The following is a 17,916-nucleotide window of genomic DNA, read 5'->3' as shown; positions in this document are numbered from 1 at the left end:
AGGTTAGTCTGTCTTAAGTGTTAAAAATAGGTCAGTGCAGGTTAACACAGGTTGAAATTGGATGGTAAGAGTAATAAACAATTTTGGGTTATATTTACCATTGTATTCCCAAAAGCTAACAACCTGACCAGCATATCGAAGGTGCTTAATAAATATTTATTAATTTAGGGACATCACTTATGATGCTTTTGCATTTGAATGGATGAGAAATAATGAAGACCTGAACTAGGGTATGTGAAAAGCAGCAAAGATATAATAGATGTAACAGATTTAGTTACTAGCTAGATGGAGTACATAAAGGGAAAGGAGGAATTGAAATGCCCTAGACCTTTACAATTGAGTTATGAGAGGGATAATGTTTTATTTGTTAACAAGTATTTGTTGAGTGCCTACTACATACCAGACACAGTTCTAGGATCTAGGGATATAGCAGTGAGTAAAACAGATTTTAAAAATTCCTGCCCTTGTGACTAGTGGTTAGAGACAGCAATAAACAAGTAAGTCAAATATATAGTAAGTCACAAGGTAATAAGTGCCATAGGAAAAAAATAAAGCAGGGAAGAGTGTTGCAGAGTGCCAGTGGTAGGAAATGGGGTTACAGAGCTACACACAGGGAAGGCCTCTCTGAAGGAGATAAAGGGGCTAAGCTGTATGAGAGAACTGCTGGAGGCATAGGGAACAGCAGAACTGCAAAGTTATTTAAGTGGCAGTGTGCCTGGCATGTCACATGAACGACAGGAGGCCAGTACGAATGGAGCAAAGTCAGAGTACCAGGAGATGAAGGAGGGAAGAGTACAGTGTGTAGATGGTATAAGCCTTGTAGACATTTTTAAGAACTTTGGCTTTTATTCTGAAATGCGAAGTCATGGCAGAATTTTGAGCAAAGGAGTGATATGATTTGACTTAGGTTTAAAAAAAAAATCTTTTTCCTGAGAACGGTTTTTAGGTAGAGCTAGGGCCAAAGAGACCAGTCTGGAGAATCAAGAGGCCATTAATAGTAATTCAAGTGGGAAATGATGGTGGCTTGGCTCTGGGTCACAGTGATGCAGGTTCTGAGGTGGGTCACATTCTGGATATTTATTTGAAGGCAAAGTCAATAAAATAAATACAGAGAAATCGCATGGAACAACTGGTTTGTGAATGATTATCATTCATTTCATTAGAGCTATATTGAGTTTGGTTGTGCCAGTGGGACATTCAAATGGAACTTGAGAAAGTTTTAGAAAGCAGTTTAAAAGGCAGGAAAGGATCTTAGGAAAGAGGTGAAAAATGAAATATTTAAGAGTCATCCACATAAAAGTGAGAGTTGAAATAGTGTTAGTGGATGATATTACAGTGGTAGAGAGAAAAGAGGGACTAAGATGGAAACCAGGAAGAGCGGAAGTAGAACTGTGTTAATCCTGTGTTATAGAAGTGAAGGTGAAAGGAGGAAATTTCAAGAAGGGGGAGAAGGATGATGCCTGGTGTCAGATGCTGTAGTAAGATAAGATCGAGAATTGAAAAAAGATCATCAGATTTGGCAATTGGAGGTCATCAGCTCCAGCAAGCAATTTTAGTAAAGTGGAAGAGACAGAAACCATGGAGGAGTATAAAGGGTATATAAAATCAGAAGGTGTGAAAAAAGAAAAGATTAACAATGAATGGATGAAGAAAAATCAACAGCCTGCTTGGGTAAGAGCAAGTTGATGTGGTAGTTTTCAGTTTTTTTGTTGTGCTTTGTCTTTTATGAAGTGAAATCTGGGAATGTTTTTAGGCTGAAAGAAAGGAGTCTGTAGAGAAGGATTGATTGTTGAGGAGGGAGAAACAGGAGTCAAAAGATGAAGCCTCCTGTAAGAGGTGGGAGAAGATACGATCCAAGGCAGGTGAAAAGGAGGGGCGATTTTTTTATCTGAGGCCAAAGAGGGAGCAATGGGTAATGATACTAAGACATTTTTGAGGAAAAGTGGAACTGAGGAAGCTTAGGCCGTATGACTTCTTAGCTGCTTAGGACAGGGGTCAGCAAATGATAGCCTGTCAGCAAGATCTGCCTTGCTCCTGTCTTTGTACAGCCCACAAACTAAGAATGGTTTTTACAATAAAATCCAAAAGAATACTATTTGTGACATGTTAAAATTATATGTAATTCAAATATCTGTGTCCATTAGTAAAGTTTTATTAGAACACAGCCACATTCATTCATGTATGTATTGTTATGGCTACTTTTGTACTGAAAGACCAGAGTTGAGTAGTTTGTAACATAGAGATCCTATCTACTATGTTGGCACTCTCATTGCTTTGCACTTGTTCTGCACACTGCAGATGTCAGTAACATAATTTGGCAATGTGTTGAGTGCCACATGTATTGTTATACTGCAATATATATTTTTATTATGAGTACATACATGCCACACAAGAAAAGAAGAGTGAAGTGGACTTTGAAGGTCACACTTTTAAGGCACCGTATAGTCTGGATTATTTTGTTACTGAATTAGGTGGTAAACCATTATTACATTTATTATGCAGAGACAACATAGCTATGTTAAAGGATTACAATATATTGTGTTGGCCAAAAAGTTCCTTTGGTTTTTGTTGTGTTTTTTTAAATTTTATTTATTTATTTTTGGCCACATTGGGTCTTTGTTGCTGCGTGCAGGCTTTCTCTAGTTGCGATGAGCGGAGGCTACTCTTCATTGTGGTGCACGTGCTTCTCACTGCGGTGGCTTCTCACTGAGGAGCACAGGCTCTAGGCGCATGGGCTTCAGTAGTTGTGGCACACGGGCTCAGTAGTTGTGGCTCGCGGGCTCTAGAGCGCAGGCTCAGTAGTTGTGGCACACGGGCTTAGTTGCTATGCGGCATGTGGGATCTTCCCGGACCAGGGCTTGAGCCTGTGTTCCCTGCATTGGCAGGCGGATTCTCAACCATTGCGCCACCAGGTAAGTCCTCCTTTGGTTTTTAAGTAAAAATAAAAGACACATTTTTCATTTTCACTAAGAACTTTCTTGAACAACATATTCACCATTTTGTTCCACTACCTTCTGCCATTTTTCAGGCAACTTCATAATTCCATCTTCCCAAAACTTTTTATCTTTTTGAGCAAAGAACTGTTCCAGGTGCCTTTTAGAGTCTGCCAGGGAATTGAAATTTTTTCTATTAAGAGAGTTTTGTAAAGACTGAAATAAATGGAAATCTGAATGAAGGTGCCATGTCTGGTGAGTACCATGGATAAGTCAGAACTTTGCAGCCAAGCTCTAACAGCTTTTGCCTGGTCACCAAAGAAACATGTGGTCTTGCGTTATCCTGATGGATGATTATGTGTTTTCTGTTGACTAATTCCGGACGATTTTCATAGAGTGCTGCTTTCAGTTGGTCTTATTGGGAGCAGTACTTGTTGGAATTAATCGTTTGGTTTTCCAGAAGGAGCTCATAATAGAAGACTCCCTTCCAATCCCACCTTATGCACAACATCACTTTCTTTGTTTTTTTTTTTTCCTTCTTTTTTTAATATCTATTTACTTATTCATTTTTATTTGGTTGCACCGGGTCTTAGTTGCAGCTCACCCACCCCTTAGTTGCAGCACATGGGGTCCTTAGTTGTGGCATGTGAACTCTTAGTTGTGGCATGCATGTGGGATCTAGTTCCCTGACCAGGGATCAAACCCGGGCCCCCTGCATTGGGAGCGTGGAGTCTTAACCACCGCGCCACCAGAGAGGTCCCAACATCACCTTCTTTGGATGAAGACCGGCCTTTGGTGTGTTTGGTGGTGGTTAATTTCACATGCCCCACGATCTCTTTCGTTCCACATTATTGTACAGTATCCACTTTTCATCGCCCATCATAATTTGTTTTAAAAACGGAACAGGGCTTCCCTGGTGGCACAGTGGTTGAGAATCTGCCTGCCAATGCAGGGGACACGGGTTCGAGCCCTGGTCTGGGAAGATCCCACATGCCGCGGAGCAACTAGGCCCGTGAGCCACAACTACTGAGCCTGCGCGTCTGGAGCCTGTGCTCCGCAACAAGAGAGGCCGCAATAGTGAGAGGCCCGCGCACTGCGATGAAGAGTGGCCCCCGCTTGCCGCAACTAGAGAAAGCCCTCGCACCGAAACGAAGACCCAACACAGCCAAAAATAAATAAATTAATAAATTGAAAAAAAAAAAAGCCCCTTTGGCACCCTGTGCTTTGTGTATCCTGCACAATGCTGCGCAAATCTGACCACTAGTCATTTCAAGACTAACACTCCTCAGTGGCTTCCCATAAAAAAACAAAAAACAAAAAACGGAACATTTTCATTACGTTTAAGTAGAGAATCACATGTGGAAATACTGTCAAGAAGGTTTTTTTCGCTTAACTTACGTGGAACCCAAACATCAAAGCGATTAACATAACCAAGCTGGTGCATCTGATTTTCAACGTTTGATTTGGGTATTTTGAGTATGTCAGCTATCTCCCGCGTGGTGTAACATTGATTGTTCTCAATTAATGTCTCAATTTGATGGCTATGAACTTCAACTGGTCTACCCAACCGTGGAGCATCATCCAGCGAGAAATCTCCAGCACGAAACTTCGCAAACCACTTTTGACACGTTCGATCAGTCACAGCACCTTCTCCATACACTGCACAAATCTTTTTTTTGCACTTCAGTTGTGTTTTTACCTTTCTTGAAATAATAAAGCATAATATGCCGAAAATGTTGCTTTTTTCCTTCCATCCTCAATATTAAAATGGCTACACAAAAATTCACCAATTTTGTTAAGTTTTTTTTTTTTTGCTGATATAACAGCTGTCACAAAACAGTCTAACAAAATTGTTTCAAATGAAGTTAAAGACAACTAAGCACTACTAGAGCCATCTTACAGAAAAAAACAAACAAACTCTTTGGCCAACCCAGTACATCAACATTACCAGACTGAGCACTCATCCCAATATTCCCAACTCACAGGAAGTCAACAGTCAGAAAAATTAGAAAATTTAAAATGGAATAGCTCATCATAGCAGAATTTCCTCACCCAAAAGGGGTCGGGGGAAGGAGCAAAAGAAGGGACTTCCCTGGTGGCGCAGTGGTTAAGAATCCGCCTGCCAATGCAGGGGACATGGGTTCAAGCCCTGGTCCATGAAGATCCCACATGCCACGGAGCAACTAAGCCCGTGTGCCCCAACTACTGAGCCTGCGCTCTAGAGCCTGCGAGCCACAACGACTGAGCCCGTGTGCCACAACTACTGAAGCCCACGCGCCCAGAGCCTGTGCTCCACAACAAGAGCAGCCACCACAATGAGTAGCCTGTGCACTGCAACAAAGAGTAGCCCCTGCTTGCCTCAACTAGAGAAAGCACGCATGCAGCAACGAAGACTCAACTCAGCCATAAACAAATAAATAAGCAAAAGAAGAAAAAATAAGCCTGCAACCAAAATAAGTTTCTGAGAGGCTCATTTGTCAGATTAGCAAGGAAATCTGTTTACCAGTGGTTATTGCAACAGCCAAGGAAATGTGTCAGAGAAAGTAAACTTGTTTAAGACTGTTAACCTTTCAGGGAGAACAGTTTCTTGAAGAGTATTTGAAACAACATCATTTTAATAGTCATTTTAAAACAAGGCAGATGAGTTCAAAATGGATTTACTTGGCTCATGATGACCCAATAGATATTGTTACTGCTCAGTGGTTTATTGGAAGAGTCAATGTTGAATTTGAAGTGGCTAAAGATGTAGCCTCTGAATAGTCTGCATGGAACAACTACAGACAAGAATATTTTCAAAGAATTCGGAAAAAACACTCATCTGCAAAGATGTGTTGTGACTGATGGTGGTAAAAATTTGTGTGGAACAGAAAAAGGCTTAGTTGGACAAAATTTACAGTTTTGAAAATATAAGGTTTTTAAAGCCTATAGTTATTCATTGTATTCTTCATCAGCAGGTACATTGCAGAAAATATTTGAATTTATCATGTGTTACTGAATTAGTAATGTCAAAGGTGAACTTCAGTCACCCTTGTGGACATAACTATTGTCAGTTCTGTGAATTTTTGTCAGAAGTAGAAGCTGAAGATCCTGACTTGCCCTACCACACAGCAGTTAGAGGGCTGAGCAGTCAGTGGTTAAGTTTTATTACTCTTTTTGAGGGATCAAGGCCAAGACTGAAATTTTTCTGAAAAACAAGAACCACCATCAGCCACTCTTAGAAAATGCCTAATGGCTTTGGAAATCAGCTTTTGCTGCAGATTTGGTAATCTTCTTAATGAATTCAACCTAAAACTATAAGGCAGAATAGCAATTATATTGTGAAACTTACATTGGAGTGAAGTTATTTTGACAACAACTAATATTGTTTGACTCGCAAGTAATGTCACACTGCTTTATACACTCCCCACCCAGGTTGTCAAAAGTTAAAGAAACGAGATTTCCCTTCCCACATAAATTTGCAGCAGATACACTTTTCAAGCTCAAACTACAATTCAGAAGTGTTTTTGGACCTCCATGCAAGTGCGAAGGAAATGTCCATATTTCAAAATCCGTTTAACTGCCGTTGAGGAGTTTCCATTTAATCTTCATTTGGAAGTGATTAGTATCTAATGTAAGGACATGTTAAAAGGTTAATATCGAAGGAATTTAACAGAATTCTACTCTATTCATCTTCTTAGGATGAATATGCTCAATTAAAACCACATGTTCAATGTATTGATATCAGAATTTGGCAATACATATCTATGTGAAAAAACATTTTCAAAATGAAATACCTCAAATCTCATTACAAATTAGCGTTAACAGATGAATATTTGCAATTGATATTGATGATAAAAAACACTACCTTTGAACCCCAAATTAAGTGAAATATTATCCTATCCCAAAAAGATTCCGTTCTTTGTAGTAGACCTATATTACAAAAAAAGAATTCAATTGTTACATTTTGAATTTTTCATAAAATTTATGGAAAAATTTTTTCTCTCTTTATATAAGAAACTATACAACATGTTCAATTTTGCCTCATGGCCTGCAAAGCCTAAAATATTTACTATCAAAAATCTTTTTACTCTACAAAATAATTGCTGACCCCTGGCTTTAAGGGAACTAGAATTTGGAGCTTAAAGAATAGGAAAAAGTTTATAATAGGTATCGTAATGAACATATTGTTGATTTTATGTAGTGTTAATTGTGGAATTTACTTTGGGGGGAACTTTTCTCTTGGCAAATAAGTTTATACAGTTTGCAAAACATAGCCACTGAAATATCTTTTTTCTTTTTTTTTAAGTTTTACTAACCTAATCTTAATTCTTAATTTGGTTTATAGACAATACCAACTGGGCAAGTGGTGAGGATGACCATGTAGTTGCTAGAGCAGAATATGATTTTGTTGCTGTATCCGAAGAAGAAATTTCTTTCCGTGCTGGTGATATGCTAAACTTAGCTCTCAAAGGTAACAAAACATGAATAAATTGGAATTATCTGTGCATTTTTAGAATTTGTAAATGTAATATTAAAAACTGCATTAAAGGATCTTGGTCACTGTTAGTTAACTCAGAAGTAGTTACTAGGATTTCTCTTTGTCAATGTAGACCTTCTAAATCTGGGGGAGTGGGAGAAAAATGTCCCATCAGAGTTGTTCCAATAATATTTCACTGAGATAAGGAAAGATTTTGTTTATATAATCTCTTCTAAACTCAAAACACTTTTAATCACCACCCCAGAACATGAGGTAAGCGCTAAGTGTAACAAATCTAATAAACCAAAGTAATTGTCTAGCATCATCTAAGCATCCCTATTGGTCTTTTATTGCTGGGACTAGTATTGCTTTCTTTTTTGCTTGAATAATGTTTACTTTAGAAACTTCAACATGAACATTTAGGAATTACTGTCATGACGTATTAAAGAACCTCAGCAAGAAATTTATAGGCATTCAGGTTAATTTTCAGACGAGGTCACTAATAGTTTTTAATGGCTCCAGGCAAAATGGCCTTTTCTTCCACCTTTCCCCAGTAATGATCAGAATTTTTGTGGATTTACAAAAAAAAGATTTTTTGTGTATTTGTGGGGATTCAGGTTTTCTACGAAAAGTCACATTTTGTTGGTAAAGATACTAGTAACAATAATAACAGCTGTCATTTATAGACTGCTTAATATGTACTAGGGGGAATTCCCTGGTGGTCCAGTGGTTAGGACTGCACGCTCTCACTGCCAAGGGCCCAGGTTCAATCCCTGGTTGGGGAACTAAGATCCTGCAAGCCATGGGGCGGCCAAAAAAAAGAAAAAAACAATGTACTAGGCACTGTACTTTACATATTTCTTTTAAACCTTATAATAATGCTGTAAAGTGAGTACTGTTATTATCCTGTTCCTGGTTTACACATGAGGAAAGCAAGATTCGGAATGAGTAAATTGTCCAGTGTGTTGGAGCTGGACTATAAACCTAGGTTTATCTGACTTCAGAACCTGTATTTTTAACCACTTTGGCTGATTTCCATGTGATCTATTAATGGAAACTTTAACCTTTTATTGGTGTTAGTCACTGTTTACATAAGGGAAAAATACCTTCAATGTTCAAATCATTAGTTTAATGTATAAATAATAGAAAATTTTGGATCAAATTTGCTAAATCTCTGCCTCATCTCTTCACACACAAAACCTAGGCTTCCAAGAAAAATTTTTAAATAATAAATAATAAAATAAAATGTAACTTTTCAAAAATCCTGGCTTTTAGGTATTATATTCATGTTTCTCTTCTAGTGAAAATAGTAACTTACTATTTTAGATTTCAAAAGAATTATTTCTTTTTAAGATTTATTGTTAGAGGAAAATACAGATAATTAGTTTTAATAAATCTAATTAAAGAATAAAGATCAAATGTTGTTTCTTGGGCTTCCCTGGTGGCGCAGTGGTTGAGAATCTGCCTGCTAATGCAGGAGACACGGGTTCGAGCCCTGGTCTGGGAGGATCCCACATGCCGCGGAGCGGCTGGGCCCCTGAGCCACGGCTGCTGAGCCTGCGCTTCTGGAGCCTGTGCCCCGCGACGGGAGGGGCCGCGATAGTGAAAGGCCCGCGCACCGCGATGAAGAGCGGTCCCCGCACCGCGATGAAGAGTGGCCCCCACTTGCCGCAACTGGAGAAAGCCCTCGCACGAACCAAAGACCCAGCACAGCCAAAAATAAATAAATAAATAAATAAATAAATAAAAATTAAAAAAAAAATAATTAAAAAAAAAATGTTGTTTCTTTCAACTAAATTATAATATTCCAGAAAAATTTTATATCTCAGATTATTCTTCAACTAATAGTGCCTTTTAACACTTTGGCTTTGCTTCGTTGCTTTCCTCCATTGCTCAAGTAAACTGTGTGTGGGCATTTAGAACAAAATCAGTCACAAACATAGTTAATTTAACTTTTTTTTTTTTATTATAGAGTAGTATTAAACATGAAAATGTCATATTGTGCCTAAATTATAGTGTTGAACTAAAACTTAACAGTTAAACAGGTTTTTAAAGACATGGATAAAATAGGTGGGAGAATATCAAAGTACAAAATTGAATATTTAAATAATCCTTCCTACGTTAAGCTTAGAGTATTGCCTTTAACTTTTTGTTATGTAGCTATAGGTAACTGAGGTCTTCAATTTTTGCCCACCTTGGATTAAAATTAACATTCACTGTCCTTCAGGATTATACATCACAATCATATAGAATGAATTTTATATTTCAGCCAAAAGTATATAAAGAAAGCTGCCTTGTGTAAATGTATATATTTTCTATACTTACCCCTAACATCCTATTGAGAAGTAATGAGATATTCATTCCTTAAATTTCAATTTAAAATATGAAAGACATTGATGTTAGTTTTCATCTTTTGATAGAACTGAATCTTTTTACTCTATGAATGCACCAACTGATGTAAACTTCATGTTCTTCAAGGCTGAAAAAATATTTAGTAAATATAAAATTAAAAGTGTAAGTTATAAGAAGGGATCCTAAATTAAACCTACTCATCTTGATTTTTTGAATATTCATGTACACTATTTGTTTATGTACTTTATTATGTAAGTGTAACAGAGATTTTACTTAACATTTTATTATCAATATTCTGTTGGACCCTTAAAGTATGTGATAATTACAAGGCTGTCTTTTCTTCCATCAGAACAGCAACCCAGAGTGCGTGGTTGGCTTCTGGCCAGTCTTGATGGTCAAACAACAGGACTTATACCTGCTAATTATGTCAAAATTCTTGGTAAAAGAAGAGGTAGAAAAACAGTGGAATCCAGTAAAATTTCCAAACAGCAACAGTCTTTTACCAACACAACACTAATGAAAGGAGCAACAGCTGCTGATTCTTTGGATGAACAGGAAGCTGCCTTTGAATCTGTTTTTGTTGAAAGTAATAAGGTTCCAGTTGCACTTGATTCCACTGGGAAAAATGGAGATAAACAAGATCTTTGATAACTTTCATGTTTACCTGCAGCTGAACTATACTTCAGAGTACTTTTAAAAAATTTCTTCTTACAAAGAAATTAATCTTCAATCCAGTGAAAACATTTGTTAATGGCTATTCCAGATGTTTTGCTGCTAGAAATTATTAAAGTTGTACACTAGTATGTTGGTCTAGTGACCTGGTTACATTTTAGGAGTTGTTACTGGACCGTGAGGATATTTGTTTTGCCTAGATTTTAAGATTATGGAGACTATCATTTTCATCTTATTTAAAACCCTGTGTTTATTGAAAGAATAAGATTCATGAACTATAGAATACACAGTTTGCTGCAGTAGGGATCACTAATGCATTTTAAAATTCTAGATTAATTGACTTGGAATCCTCAGAAGTTGAGTGACAACATATAAATATCAGAACAGGCAAAAAGGCTAATTTTTCTACAACTTTAATTAAACAGAATAATAAAAATTTTCTGATGTGTATTACATCCGGTATTGGGTTTGCTTTAGGCAGTAGTAATATGTTTTCACCCACCGACAATTGATACTTTTATCTTTTATTGTATTTTTAAAAAATTTATCTTGGAAAAGTCACTAGAAGCATTGTGAAGGAAATGGTTCCAGGGTGACATATAGCCCTAATAGTTTTCCCTGCTAATAAAGAGGCTATAATTTATCTTTCTTATAGATTATTTCCATTTCTTCAGAGGATCATATCCCTTTACAGTATGATTAGTTTTCATCCTGGGTGAATCAGAATACATATATGAAAGATTTACTTTGTTTTCGTCCAGGCAAGACTCAAGTCCTTTGAGTTTCCAACTCAGTTCTAGCAGCAACGATTTTAAATCTTTTCATAGATTCTCTGCTTCTACCTAATATAATTAACTTTTTAAAATTCCACATTCAGGCTGTTCTTTAAACATTGAGAGTGTGTCATATTGGGTACACATTTCTTTTAGGTTTGGTTTTTACTACTGAGACTATAAATACAATGCTGAATTGCCATTTAGAATATGATAGTGCTATTTGACTTGTTTTTTGTTTAATAATGATTTTAAATCTAGTTAAATTTCAGAACACTGAATATTTCCCCACAAAACTGGAAAATTCATGTACTTGCTGTGATCATACTACAAAAATAATACTATCAGGAATACAGGGTACAAGAATACATTTACATATATTGTTGAAAACTTGGAATTATTTGATAAATATTTTGATTTAGTATTTTTATCTTTCTTCTTACAGTCTTTATGTTCAACAAGTAAGTAATTCTAGAACAGTTCAAACTAAAACATTAGGAACCAAGTATGTGTATAAGCAACATAGAATTTTACTAAAGGCTTCTTGGGAATCTCTCTTTTGAGACAATATAAAAAGTAATATATCATTTAAAATACAAATGTTGATCCCGTGCAGAAAAAGTAATAAGATAGTAAAATCTGTTTATCTTAGGCATATTTTTCTAACATCCGGTTCTTCAAACCTTCAAGTTAAGGAGATAAAGTTACTTATATATTATTTTCCATTTGTGTTCTACAATTAGAGGTTCTGCTTTGTTTGTTAGAAAGTAATTTATGGAAATTTTGTTATTGAAACAATTTTTGATGAATTATTAAATTTGGCGTTGAGACATCTAAATTGAATACTAGAAGTGAAGTAGAGGTGAAATGTTGAGTCGGCGCTATTTAGATTAGAAAAGGTGGGTCTTTAAGATAGTACTTGTGATTGCTATTAAAGATGTATAGGGAGAAGAGTATAGTACAGAATGAATGACAAAAATAATTTGACTTGGGACATCCCTGGTGGTCCAGTGGTTAAGACTCCGAGCTTCCAATGCAGGGGGCGCGGGTTCCATCCTTGGAGGTTGGGGAACTAAGATCCCACATGCCTGCATGGCATGACCAAAAAAAAAAAAAAATTGACTTTTCTTAGGGTGTTTTTGGTTTTGTTTTGTTTGTTTGTTTTTGGTTAAGAATGCTAAATTGCAATGTATATTATCTGACTGGTAACGATTTGTGTCTGAAAATTCCTTTTCTATTAAGAATCTAGAAAAGGAATTTAGGACTAGAATAAGCAGAGAAATTTTGTAACCTTTTTTAGATGACTAAATGTAAAGTTTAAGGCTCCAATATTGTTATTTTTAGGAACTTATTTAAGGACTGCTGCTTTACAGAAATTACTAACTGAAACTAAAACACTTTCAATTAAATAAAATAATAAATCACACGTTACAACAAGAAAACCGGTTTCATTTAAAATTCTTTTCTGATTGTAGTTTATCAGTGTAGAAAGGAAAAGGTAAGAGGACTATAAATTTTCATGTTTTAACATTTCATTTAGGTACTTGATTTAGTCTATCAGTGTGTCATAATTATATATTTACTTGAATACTGCTGTCCTTTATCTTGTGCTTTCTTTAGTATAAAAAAGAATGATATTAAATGCAGTTAAAATTTTATTTTTAATAGATTGTGAAGTTACTTTTACTGGACAAATAAAAATATATTAAACTTCATTGACATTTTTTGAAGACAAACTGTTAACTCTTTTTGCAGGATTGCAATTAATGTAAAAGTCTTTGTATTTTTCTTCATATCATTGTGTATATTAACTACTGCAAACCAATGTGTCCGCTCTATATCCTTGTGATTTAAAGAAAATATTAAATTTACATTTATATAAAAATTATCTACAAGGTGAGTTAAATAAAAATAAGGCCTCAAATCTAGGTTTTGGGAGACCTAGATTCTAGTCTGGATACCACTACTTACTTACTGTAAGATTATTTTTCAGTTTCCTCATTGATAACATTGGAGATAGCTACTACATCTGCCTCACATGAGAGTACTTTTTTTAAAATATGAAGCACAGTCAAAAGTAAGAGATTATGGCAACTACTTATTTGTAATTTTTTCCATGTATATTTAAATTTCTTACATCCTGTTAAAATGTCACAAGGTATTTATATCATTCTAAAATTTCAGATTCACACATAATTAAAAATTAAAATTAGTTTACTTTTACTTATAACTTTGCCCAAAATGTAATTTTAAATTATTTTGCTGAATACCAGAACAGCCTAGAAAAATGCAGTGAAATATTTGTTCAACACAAAGAAATTTTGTTTTCTAAGCATTGCCTTTAAGTGTCCTTTCATATTATATGTTGTTTTTATTTAGCTTATCTTATTTGGGAGAATGAACTGTTTCTTTTAAAGACAGCTAACTCACCAATCCTATGGGGTACTTACTATATTATGCCCTATGGATAGTTCTTCACATTTAATGAAGAAATGTTTTAGTCTAACTGTGTTTCTCTCATATAAATCGTTTCTTTTTTTAAGGATTTCATGTGCTCAGCATTGACTCAATCATTGATTATACTCTTTATTAATGACAGCAGTATCATTGGTCTAGAAAACCTACACTTTTGTTCTGCTTCATTTTACCTTAATAGTTTTTCTTCATCTCCTGCCTGCAATTCCATACTCCCCACTCTCTACTATATTTAATGTTTATCCTTCCAAGCCATCTCCCAAATTTTTGATATATTTCTTTGAAAAACTATATAATAACATTTATTTTGTATAACTTTTAAATTTTATATAAATGATATGATATAAATTTAATTTTGCTTCTAACTTTTATAAAATATTAGGTTTTTAAGATCTATTCATGTTACTGTATATAGCATGCTGCATATTATTCTATTGTATTCACATACCATAGCTTATCTTTTCCTCTAGTCATAGATATTTAGGTTATTTCCAGCTGTTCCCACTTCTACAAACTTGTACATTTCTTCCTATGACCCTGCCCTGTAGTTTCTTTGGTATATATGTCCTAGAGTAGAATGGCTGGGGTTTTGAGTATATGCATATTTAATTTCAGTTAGTAATGCTGGATTGTTCTCGGAAATGGTTGTACCAATTTGCACTTACACCAGCAAGACATGAGGATTTCATTTTCTCTACATCTTCAGCAGTACTTGATATTTTCTGATTGTTGTTAATCTGATAATGTATGAAATTGTATTTTGTTTAATCTGCATTATCTGATTACTAATAAGTCTAAGCATACGCTTTTTAGTAATTCTGGTTTTCCAGGCTATGGATTGCCTATACGTATAATTTGCCCATTTTTCTACTAGACTTTTCTCTTTCTTGCTGATTATAGTACAAGAAATTCTTTATATAGTCTAAATAATGTTTCCTTGTCAGGTTCAGGTATTGGAAATAACTTAGGCTTGTCATTTATTAATTCTTGTCTTTGGTGTCCTTCCTGGAATAGACATTTTAAATTTTGCCCCCAGTTGTTTGTATTTTTTAGGTCTTGTTCTATCAGTGTTATAGTTTTACCATTTACATGTAATATAATTGGAGTTTATTTTTGGATATAGTATAAGGTACGAATCCAACTTTTTCTTCAGCTAATCATTAAGGGAAAAGTGTTATTAACAAAACCACTTCTCTCTCTCTCTAGAGGAAAATTATCTTGGATTTACTTTCTCCTTAGCACTATTTCCTTGAAACAGTGGGTTAAGATAAATAAGGAATGCCAGCTGTTTACCCAGCAACATTTTTTTATTGTAAAAAGCACAGGCTTTGAGATTTCTCTGAGTAAGGTACAACTGATAACCAAGCTTGTTCCTCCTTGGGGAGATGTGGAACCCACCTTTAGGGATTTTTACACCATAGTGGTTCCTGTGGCATGTGAGGCTTACCTAAAGTGGATGCTCTCCTCTATATGCTGTGTTTACTGTGCTGTACCTTTCTGGCAAGCTAAGTGACCTTGGTGCCTTTTGGGTCTTGTGAGTGTCAATGTCTGCCGGGCATGCAGAGTAGAATTGTAAGTTTTTCTAACACCATCTATTAACTCCATATTTTCCCATTTCATTACATACCAAGTTTCCATAAGCATGAAACTGTTTGGGGCTCTCTGTTCTGTTTATTGATAAATGTCAATTTCTTTCCCAGTACAACACTTGTAATGTAAGTTTGTAATATGTCTTAATAGGTGAATCTATTTGTCCTACTTTGTTAAAATTACCTTAGCTGTTTGTGGATTTTTATTCTATGTATACATTTTAGTATCAGTTTATCAAGTTCCCCAAAACAAGCTGCTGAGATTTTTATTGGAATTGAATTGAATTTGCAGATTAATTTAGAATTAACATTTTTACAAGGTCAAATCATCACATTTGTGAACATAATTTTTCTCTTCATTTATTCTGGACTTCATGTGTTTATGGGTTTTTTATTCGTTTGTTTTTTTGGCTAATTCCTAGGTACTTCATACTTTTCATTGCCATTGAAAATGGTATCCTATTATTTCTGATCAGAGAAATATGTTGAACTTGATGTTGATCTTGTATTTCCAGCTTTGATGAATGCTTTTTAGTTCTAAAGTTATTGATTCTCTTTGGTTGTCTATCTAAGTGCAAATGCAAATAATGAGTTTTATTTCTTCCTTTTCAGTCCTTATACCTTTCTTTCCTCTTTATTGTTTCAGCCAGGTTGCCAGTCTGTATTTGACAGTAGTTGTGGTAGCTGGCATTTTTATCTTATTTCTACTTCAGAATCTAAAGTTGCTTTATTAAATGTGATGTTTGCTGGAGTTTTATGCTAGTTAGTCTTTATCAAAAGAAGTTCCCTTTTATTGATAATTTAAATGTGCCTTTGTTTAGATGATCTTTTGATTTTTCACCTTTAGTAATAGTAATATAGAGTATAACATTGATTTTCTGGTATTGAACCATTCTTGCATTCCTACTTGATGTTATTTTTTTCAATGAAATAATTTGTTTTATCAAAAATACACATATAAATGAGCATGGAAGATGATTAATATAAAAGTGGGGTATCATGCAGAAATGTAACTATATTCAGAAGGCAGAATTGCCACTGTTTGCTGAGGTGTCCCAGAAGATAAGCTGAAAAGAGACACTGGGTCATAGTCTGGCTTCATTGTCTCTGAAATTTTACAAGAGCCGTTTCTGGAGAAAGTAATTGGGCAAGGCCCTGAGCAAATATTGGGAAACAGGGTTATCCACAGTTTATGTATTTTGAAATATGTGCCAGCTCCTAGAGCTGGATACTGCCTGTGACACAGGAGGAGTGGGCTGCTTAGGCTTTTCCGCTTTTAAGCTCCTTATGGCTATCCTTCAGCACTCAGGAGTAGGTCAAAGCAGAACACTTGTGTGTTCTCAAAAGATCCAGGGAGCAGAAGGAAAGAGCTAGACCATCAGCACATGGTCTCGCAAGCCAAGTACAGCTAATAACCTAGGCCAGGCTCACCCAGGCACTGTCAGATTTCTTAAAAATAAGGTATACCGTAAGAAAACATCAGTTGAAGTCTCTTGAGTCATTCTGCACAAATCTGAACTGGCTGCTCTCTTTGCCTGGTGCACAATTACCCCGGGTTCTGTATTTTCCTGAGGAGTCCTATGAACTTTCTTATTTCTGTACCCTACATTTGCCTCTTTCTTGGTTTACTCTCTTGGAGTAAAGGCTACCTGAGAAAGGCTGCATGGGAGGTAAAGTGTGGGTCCTTGAATGTCTGAAAATGTCTTTAATTCTAATCTCAATTTGAATAATAGTATGGATATAGAACTCCAAGTTTGCAGTTGTTTTTCTTTAAAAATGTGAAGGGATTTCTCTGTTGTCTCTGGCTTCCATTGTGGCCACTGAGAAGGCTGAAGCTGTTCTGATTCTTGATCCTTTATATGTGCTCTATTTTGTTTTTGTTTTTGTTTTCCTCTCTAGAAGCTTGTAGGATCCATCCGAGGACATTAATGATTGTAAATTACTTTGTTTTTTATTTGTTTATTTATTTATTTCGGCTGCACCAGGTCTTAGTTGCAGCATGCAGGATCTTTTAGTTGCGGCATGTGGACTTCTTACTCGTGGCATGCATGCGGGATCTAGTTCCCAGACCAGGGATCGAACCTGGGCCCCCTGCATTGGTAGCTTGGAGTCTTACCCACTGGACCACCAGAGAAGTCCCTAAATTACTTTGTTTTGAAGTTTCCATTTTCCTACATAGTCTTTTCTTTCCCCTGTGTTACTGTGTGTGTGTGTGTGTGTTTATGTTTTATCTCTATCACAATAAAGATTTTCCTCAGATTTCTGCTGAACTTTGGCTGCCTGCTTATATTTAAGAATAAGAGTTTGAACAGCTGATTGAAGACTTTGAGCAGATAGGGAGGGCTTGTTGTCGGTGAACTTTGTGTTAAAGGTAGTTTGGAACGCATGACATACGATTTGCTAATATTTCCCTAAATTAAACTTTCTATCCAGTCTCAGGTAGAGTGACCCACCAAACTTACAGAATGGTCAGGAAAACAGAACAGAAAGCACTTTAACTGTAGGTAGGCAGGAAGCTCCAATGAGAGTAGAGAGAGAATGGAAAACTGCATGTGTATAGTTTCTCCTTCCAAACTCGCCAATCACTCCTTCCCTAAGAAGCTGTTAGTAAAATAGGGAGAGAAGGAGGGAGAAAGAGGCACCAGTGTTATTCTAGAGAAATACTT

At 35.8% G+C, this 17,916-nt stretch overlaps 1 protein-coding gene across 1 annotated transcript in view; it reads left to right on the top strand.

Moving 5' to 3' along the window:
• Positions 1-12,901, top strand: part of PEX13 (peroxisomal biogenesis factor 13) — a 42,557-nt gene extending 29,656 nt beyond the window's left edge. The window contains exons 3-4 of the mRNA XM_007189697.3: positions 7,258-7,383; positions 10,091-12,901. Coding sequence (XP_007189759.1) covers positions 7,258-7,383; positions 10,091-10,389 — 425 coding nt within the window. The 3' untranslated portion in view covers positions 10,390-12,901. The remainder of the gene's footprint in view (positions 1-7,257; positions 7,384-10,090) is intronic.
• Positions 12,902-17,916: the final 5,015 nt, after the last annotated feature.

This window comes from Balaenoptera acutorostrata, chromosome 12 (assembly GCF_949987535.1).
Source record: "Balaenoptera acutorostrata chromosome 12, mBalAcu1.1, whole genome shotgun sequence".
Classification (NCBI taxonomy): Eukaryota; Metazoa; Chordata; class Mammalia; order Artiodactyla; family Balaenopteridae; genus Balaenoptera; species Balaenoptera acutorostrata.
The sequence above is the reverse complement of the archived record's forward strand: the minus strand, read 5'-3'. Positions and strand labels throughout refer to the sequence as shown.